The 8,061-nt window shown below is 34.1% G+C and overlaps 3 protein-coding genes across 3 annotated transcripts; all 3 read right to left on the bottom strand.

Annotated features, from left to right (window-relative positions):
• Positions 1–1,832: 1,832 nt before the first annotated feature.
• On the bottom strand, positions 1,833–3,369 carry LOC114256437 (limonoid 7-O-acetyltransferse). The gene is made up of 2 exons (XM_082885742.1): positions 2,844–3,369; positions 1,833–2,503 (listed from the first exon to the last, which is right to left on the bottom strand). Exons 1-2 carry the CDS (start codon positions 3,269–3,271, stop codon positions 1,930–1,932), a joined length of 1,002 nt encoding a protein of 333 aa, XP_082741868.1. The 5' UTR covers positions 3,272–3,369; the 3' UTR covers positions 1,833–1,929.
• Positions 3,370–5,064: 1,695 nt separating this feature from the next.
• LOC114256421 (protein FAR1-RELATED SEQUENCE 9-like) lies at positions 5,065–6,079 on the bottom strand. Its single transcript, XM_028196071.2, has 2 exons — positions 5,791–6,079; positions 5,065–5,687 (listed from the first exon to the last, which is right to left on the bottom strand). Exons 1-2 carry the CDS (start codon positions 6,077–6,079, stop codon positions 5,065–5,067), a joined length of 912 nt encoding a protein of 303 aa, XP_028051872.2.
• A 167-nt stretch (positions 6,080–6,246) lies between these two features.
• Positions 6,247–7,023, bottom strand: LOC114256422 (protein FAR1-RELATED SEQUENCE 5-like). The gene has a single exon (XM_028196072.2). It carries the CDS (start codon positions 7,021–7,023, stop codon positions 6,247–6,249), a length of 777 nt encoding a protein of 258 aa, XP_028051873.2.
• Between the last annotated feature and the right edge of the window lie 1,038 nt (positions 7,024–8,061).

The raw sequence follows: 8,061 nt of genomic DNA, 5'->3' as shown, positions 1-8,061 counted from the left end.
CTAAAGGGGAGCAAAACATAAAAGTTCCATGAAACACACAATAAGTTGATCTTCTATGTTTTGAGTGTTTGGTTATGATATTCAAGTGATAATCTGCATTCTCAAATTAATAAAAGCAGCTCCAAAAACACATAACAAGCAATGTAAGTTTCTCTTTAGGTGCCTAATAGTAATGGCTGAATCTGTGTTTCTTGAGAGCAGGATCAGCCTTCAACTCAAACAAGCTAGTGCCAGCAGCTCCATGCGATAGAGAAGGTCAACAGACTGTTTAGTGAATGGAGCTACCTGATTCAAGCGATTGGATCTGTTTCCTAATTCCAATACCCGTCTTTCACTTTACCATTGAGGGCTTGCTTTCTCAAGCCCCATTGCTTCATGTTTTATAGATGCCTACTGTTCAATGCCACACCAAAATCCAAAGTATGCAAGGGACCATTCTTACAATTAACTCAACCCTGAAATGCACCCTACTGGGAATCTTGGTTGCTCCATATATACATGTTTCCTAAAAGGTAATGGATTCACAACAAAAGGAACAACGTTGTTGAGATAATTGCATACCACCATTCTAAGGCTTTGTATAGAACTTGGAATTGTTGAGTTCACTCATTTGGATAGAGGTAGCCACCATTGTTGACATTGGTTGGCACAAATGTAGAGAAGCCACCGATTGTTGATAATGGTGAGAGAGGAGTTAGGGAGACAAGCCATCATAGGGAGGTAGCAAGCCATGTCTTCACATAGGAAAGCTATGGGATGTTGTCTTCAACTTCCTCTATATATTTGAGTTAACTTGTAAGAGGAAAAAATATACAACAAAGGAATAACAGAAGTGATTTATAAGAGAGTGTATATCTCTGTGAGAATGAGAGAAAAACCAGAGAGTGTAAGGCAGTAGAGAGTGTTTGAGTTGAGTGAGAGTGTCTCCTCCTCTATGTAATCTCTATTTGTTTTAGTGAAAATCTCTGGTTCTCTCCGTGGACGTAGGCATTGAAGCCGAACCACGTAAATCTTATGTCCATTATTGTGTGTTTGATTTCTGATAGTTCAGGTGGGTTGGCCTTATAACCCAACAAGAATTAGTATCAAAAAAGGAAAAGAAAAGTGCGAAATAAAACTTCAAACACAATGAAGAAAACAGGTTTGTTATTACAGTTTTTATGTTTACACTACCAAAACTAAACCATCATAGCTGCAACTTGCAAATGCACCAAAATGTGCAGGGCATCCTTCCTATGAGTCCACAAATTTAGTAGTTTCATAACCTATTTATACCAACAAACTTTAGCAGAAAGGGATTATTAACAACAACTGAGATTCTCTTGAAAGAGGTAACCACACCAACCTTGAATAAAGTGCAATGGTCTAATGATTGTCAACAATTAAAAGAAAATATCACATCATAATTCAGAGATGGTCCACCAGTTTTTTGTCATAGAGAGGAAGACTGCAACTTATCAAAGTGGGTGTGGTTTCAAATCAATAAAGAGTTGGATTGATGCTCATCTCACCATAAAGGTGCCAAAAGAAAAGAAATTGAAAGCATGACAAGAGTCTTTCACTCATCACTGGTTTAGTGATATGTAACTTTTAATCAGCTAGATCCATAGAGTACTGATTTTCTAAATGTATTTGAATTCGGTTGTAGAGTCCGAAATTCACTAAAAAGGTTTAAATTATATGAGACTAAATTTTTTATAATTTGCTTATAAATGGAGAAGTTGTAAAAAATTTAAAAAAGGTATGTATAACAAGCTTTCTGCCTCTGTATTCTCTTCCTATCTTTCAATTCTTAAAATTTATTTGCCATAGAAAGAAAAAGAAAAGAAAAGAAAAGAAAAGAAAAGTATAGATTGAGGTGCATAAAAATCAGATAATATCATCAACAATCAAGATTTCTAAAATAAAACTGGAATAAACCAGTGATGATCATTGAGAAACACAATTACTCCATAATTTACTGCAGATTTTGACTGGTGAGCGCTTGCACAGATCTTGATAATGGCGTTCGAATTCAATCATGTCTTCTTCATTCAATGTCACCCACGTTTCAATTCCATCTCCACATTTGTTATCCAACAAGAAAACCAGTTCCACAAACTTAGACACAGTAGCAACCCAACTGGGCTTTCCCCAACCAAAATCAATGTCATAGCAATCAAACCCACACCAGCTAGTGAAACGACAGAGATCAACCTCTCTGGGCCTATCTCCACCAATCTCATTGTAATAGTCGATCAACATAGCATAAATCTCATCGCCATCCCGAGCTTTCGCAAAGTCCTCCCCTGTTTTCCTTATTGAATTCCTTAGCAAACTCACCAATTTCCCCAACTCAATCTCGCTCTCCTCTGCCATAAACAGAGCAGTCGTGTGCCCGACAAGGGTCCCGTAAGATTTTTCGGGTATAAGAAAGCGAATTCTCCCCCGCAAGCTCATGGCGAAGGAGAGCAGAGAAGGCCTCGGGTGTCCGTGTTTCGCTCGAGCGATGCGAATAAGAGTCCTCTATATATATGCTGTCAAAACCTGAACCTTCGAGGGTTGGCGCCCGAGATGTGGGTGAGTTGCTTCTGCTTTCAGGGCATAGATTGTAACACCGTCGAATAAGAAGCTCTTTGTGACGAGCTTCTTGTTCGCCACAGTGTTGCTAGATTGCTCAGGTTTGAGCCCTACTAGCTCTCTTCCTGGGAAGAGAGAAGCCAACTCGAAACTCGGGTAATAAATTGGTTGATTGAGCGGTTTACGTTGTATCAGCCCATTCTTGTAGGAATGTGAGAAGAGAGACTCCATCACCCATAGAGTGCAAAATCCTAATACCCAACGCAATTCCACCGCATTAGAACAGATTGATCTGGATAGCTAGTACTGGACGCAGTACTGGCCGAACCAGATCAATTATGCTGGGTACGAAAGTATCTAGCAATCGGGTTTCAGGTCGTCCATGGACAATCTCCGAGAGGTGTCCGTCGACCCGTGCTCGGGACACTTCAACCCCTTGGTCACCGCAATCGACTGAGAAATCGGGTTTGGAATATCGACCCGCCAGCGGGTAAAACCGGGTTAAGGTTTTGGAGAGTGAATTCTCTAACTGATCGCACAGTCTTGGATTATGATCAGTGTCTTGTTGGCCATCGGAAAGGAAGAAGAAGAGGATGCCGAAATGGATTGGAGAAGCTAACTGGTCGATGAAGGAGAGCTTGTAGTTTTTGAGGTGAAGTGGAGTTGGGATTGATGGTTTTACTAGGTTCGTGGACTGGATTTCAACCTTCATTGTTGTTAAATTAATGGACAATTTGGTCTGGGACGAGATTGCAATTGATGTGTTCTCCGGACAACCTGTGCTGTGGCTTTAAATTTATGCGGGTTTGATTGCGGGGTGGTTGGTTAAATAAATAATGATGATTATTAGGGGTACGGGGTAGGTAGGTGCTGTCACAGCACCATACTGTGACAGCAAACGGGGTCGTTTAATTTATTTATTAAAAAAAAAAAATTGAATTACACCCAGAACGGAACGGCCTCCTTTGGTGTAGGAGAGCATTTAGATTTAGGTTGACTTTAGCAAAAGCTTTAAAAATAAATAAATAATTGAATCACACAGGATTCTGTAACTATATATATAAATTTTTATTTTGTCCTAATTTAATTTAATTTAACTCATTATAACTGTTATTTTTTTTATTTATGAAAAATATGCATATGAGCGATATGTATCACATAAGGATAAATTTTATTATTTTACTAAGTTAACGTCAACCAACTCATTAATTATTTTTTGTCAAAAATCCAAATGTCATTATCAATTAAACAAAATTGACACAAAAATCTAAAAAATTAAGGATCAAAATTGAGCCCATTGGAAGTGTAAGGGCCAGTACGACACAAGTGACAAAATTTAGAAACTACCGATTTAATTTACTTTAAATTTTAAAAGAAAGTCAATGTTGAAATATAAACACTTAAAAGAAATGGTATTTCAATTATATAACCTGTAACAACAATATAATACAAAAAGTACATGTAGCTACCATATATATATATATAATTGTAACAACTAAATTAAATCAAAAATAAAAAAATAAAGTTGAATTTAAATTGTGAACCAACTAACAAATTTAATATTCAATATCATTGTAAATCTAATTCCTTCACATACCAAATCATCTAAAATTTAAATTTCAAAATCATTAAAATGAATAAACAATAATATGATCGAGCCCAATATTTCTAGAAAGTAAAAAATTACAGCAATGATAAGGCAATTGTTATATGTTAATCAAATGTCATCTCTTTTAATTTTGTGGGGGTTGGTTGTGAATTGCTAGAGAAATTAACAAATTCATCATTGTCCAAACATGACGAAGCCTCTATAGGAGTTTGCATTGTTGGATCAACTGAAATTTCATGGAAGAAGATTGTATATAAGCAAATGTATATAGAATAAAATTTATTGACTATTTTTTATTTTCAAATGTAAGTATATTAAATACCTGGGAAATTGGTGGACTATATGATACTTGGGAAGACAAAAGCACCGACTGTGGTTGTGATGGTCGACAATTAACATCATGCGTGAAAAGATTATACCCAGAATTCGTCATTTGTGACCAATAAGGTGTATGAACATCCTAAATAATTATAAGCAAATACAATGTGTCATTATCATTACATTTGCACCATATATTGTAAATAAAAATAAAAGAAAAACTCACATGTGGTTGGTTTGAAGATGAATTTTGGACATCTATATTGTTGTTGCATTGGTCAATATTCTACGGATGTTATGAAGTATTTATAAGTACATTGCACAAAGTAAGATAAATAAATAAAAATATAAAATATAAAAATTACTTAGCTAAATAAGATTAATACCTGAGTGATGGAAGGTCGTGAAACAACTTTTGTCCTCTTTCCAATTTTTTCATGCCAAGGCTTTAATCTACCACCACTCTTTTGTACATTGTCTTTCTTTTTCAAACCCTTAACTCTTTCAAAATTTGGATCAATATCATTTAATCCCATGTCAATGGAGCCTCCACTACTTGAAGCATTTGGGCTATTTTGTCAAATGATCATATTGTCCACTTTTACACACAAATCAGAAATACTATTGTCCACAAACTCATATACGGTATCATATTCAGATGATCGAGCTGCTAATTTTACCATTCTAGGACAAAGATGTCTATAACGCGCTGATATCACCAACTTGGGATCAACCTCATTCACTATAACTTTTTTGTCTTTAGATGAACAATCCTTTGCATCTAGTCTCCATCGCACTAGTATATATCTATCAGAAATTTCCATAACATTCATCTGATGGAGCACTTTAATCGCATGACCACACAAAATTCCAAAACTCTCAAATTTTCGACAAGTACAACGAACATTTTGTAGAGTTTTGCCTCCTAAACTATCAAATTCCATTGCACCCATCACAATATACTCTCTATCTTCTCCATACAAACCAATAACATATTTAATTTCTCCTTCTAACTCACAGCATTTCCTTACTTGGCAAGAAAGAGACTTGTCAAACTCGTCATGGAATAAGTCAAAGATAGGAGAGGTATATAGTTTCGCTGTTTGAACTAACATGGGACAACTCTTGATTTTTATTCTTGGTAACTTTTGTCTAGATTGATAAATAGCATAACTTTCATTATACCGCTTGTCTAAAACAACTGGATCGAAATGTGTAAAGAATTGAACAATATTATGGTCAGATTTTAAGTGTTTTTTTTAATTTTGCATTCAAGCTCTCACTGAGTTGGGTGCTTTGCATACCTACATTAAATGACCATTTCATGTACACATGTGCCCACTTCTCTCTAAGTTCCCAAGTTTTCTTCATCCATGTATTCTCCTCCAAGTTGTATTTAATAATCAAAGATTTCCAAGCTTTAACTAACTCGTTTTCATCTTCATATCCGAAAATGCAAGCTTTAAAGTCACTTCCAAATGTTGAGCTGCCCTTGTACAAATAGTCCATATGCTTCAAGGCATTTTGCATTAGGTGAAAAGTACACAATCCATGAGTAACATCAGACATGATATAAGAAATTTCCTTAGCCATTGCTTGATCTTGGTCTGTAAAATAGTACTGGGCTTTTTTCCCGACATTGCATGCAAGAAAGTTTCAAATAACCACGCAAATGATGCTGTGGTTTCATCGTATAGTAAAGCGGCACCAAAAATCATTGTCATTCTAAAATGGTTAAAGCTAGTAAAAAGAGCAAATGTTCAATACTCTTTGTTTGTTCGAAATGTTGTGTCAAATGAAACAGCATCCCCAAAATTTTCGTAATCTATAATCATCTGATGGTCAGCCCAAAAAATATTGGTTATCATTTCATCAACATCCAATTGAACTGCATAGTAAAAATATGGATTATTAGCAGCTTGCTTTTGAAAATATCTCAACAAAGTACCTGCTTTACCATATTGCAAGTCTCTCTGTCTTTTTACACGCAAGTAGCTCTTTTGGTCTTCTCGCGTGAATCCTACAAATTCCTTCCCGCCTGCTTGAGTACTAATGAGATCATGTGATGCTTTGAGTGATAAACCAGTAGCATCAGCTAATTCCATATTTATACCTTGAGCTTCAGAAACCTTTCTTTGAGATGGCATCATATGAGCACATTGAGGAAGATGCATAATATGGTTATGGGTATCATCAAACTTTGTAACAACCCATTTTGATAATTCCCGATCTAAAGAGACATACATGAATGCTTTACAATTAGTTCTTGTGTCTTGTCGAGGTTGTTTTACCATTTCACTTCGTTTATCTTTTTCTCCTTGTTTACAGCAAACAAACTTTCTATTAACCATTATACCATCTTTCTTGCTTTTCGTATGGTAATCTCTTCTAATGCTAAATCCCATAATTCTTCCATATTTATTGTAGAATTGATATGCAATTTCCTCTGACTCAAACTCAGTTCCAAGACTTGGTGTGTGCTCTTTTAACAATCTAGCATTATCTTCTATACTCCTTTCAAGTCCATCAACCTCCATTAATAACGATAAGCTGATAATAAAATAAAAAGAGAAGTGTTAAAAAGTGGTACAAATGAATATATACAAAAATTAATTCGACTTTTTTCTTCAAAAGCAAGATAATTGTTAAAAAGTTGTACAAATGAAGCTAACAACATAATGAACGAATTGCTATTATTTTTCATAATTAATTAAAATAAGCTCTATAATTAATTGTCGCTTTAACTATTCACTAATTTTTAGCCATTCCTTATAATAATATAAATATATGCACAAGTTGATTCATTACTTTTTATGCAAGTAATTAACATTTTTTTTTGGGAAGAAGTAATTAACAAATTGAATGAACTTCAAACCTAGCAAAAACAAGCTCAATTTTCACACACAAAAAAATAAAAATAAAAATAAAAATAAAATCAAGATTTGCCTTCAAACCAACAATTTCACATCTATTTTTTGTTTTTCTTTTTTCCTTTGACTACAAGCATCACTATCACAATATAAACATGTACGATATATAGAAAAATGTTATAAGGCACATCACTTTTGGATTATAACTTTATTATAGTATTAAATTATAACTTGGTTATGATCAGTGACGAAATTAGGAGAAGACCATGGAAGGTCATGGCTCCCTATTTCTATGAAAAATATTGTTTGTCATAGCACTTTAAAAATATATATATCAATTTATACATAAAAGGACCCCCAATATAAAAAATATATATTTCATTATTCTCTCAACTTGTATTATCTTTCTATTTTGCACAAAAAAAAAATTTCTTCATCCAATTAGAGATTGCTTCTATGGTATTTAATTTTTTTTATGTATATATATAATTTATATATCATATTCTATATACATGTGTGTTTGTGTATATGGTGAAAAAAAATTATTTATCTTTTGACCTCTCCGAAAATGAAATCTTGATTCCATCCCTAATTATCACTCATTGTGATATTAATTGTGACTTATTTTGATTATTATTTTAATTATAATTGAAAAGGTTATGTGATCTTTGATTATGACTAATAATTATTATTTTTAGTTATGAC

Source organism: Camellia sinensis, chromosome 8 (genome assembly GCF_055761805.1).
Source record: "Camellia sinensis isolate YWXY chromosome 8, ASM5576180v1, whole genome shotgun sequence".
In the NCBI taxonomy this organism is placed as follows: domain Eukaryota; kingdom Viridiplantae; phylum Streptophyta; class Magnoliopsida; order Ericales; family Theaceae; genus Camellia; species Camellia sinensis.
Note: the sequence above shows the minus strand (reverse complement) of the source record. Positions and strands in the feature narration are given on the sequence as shown.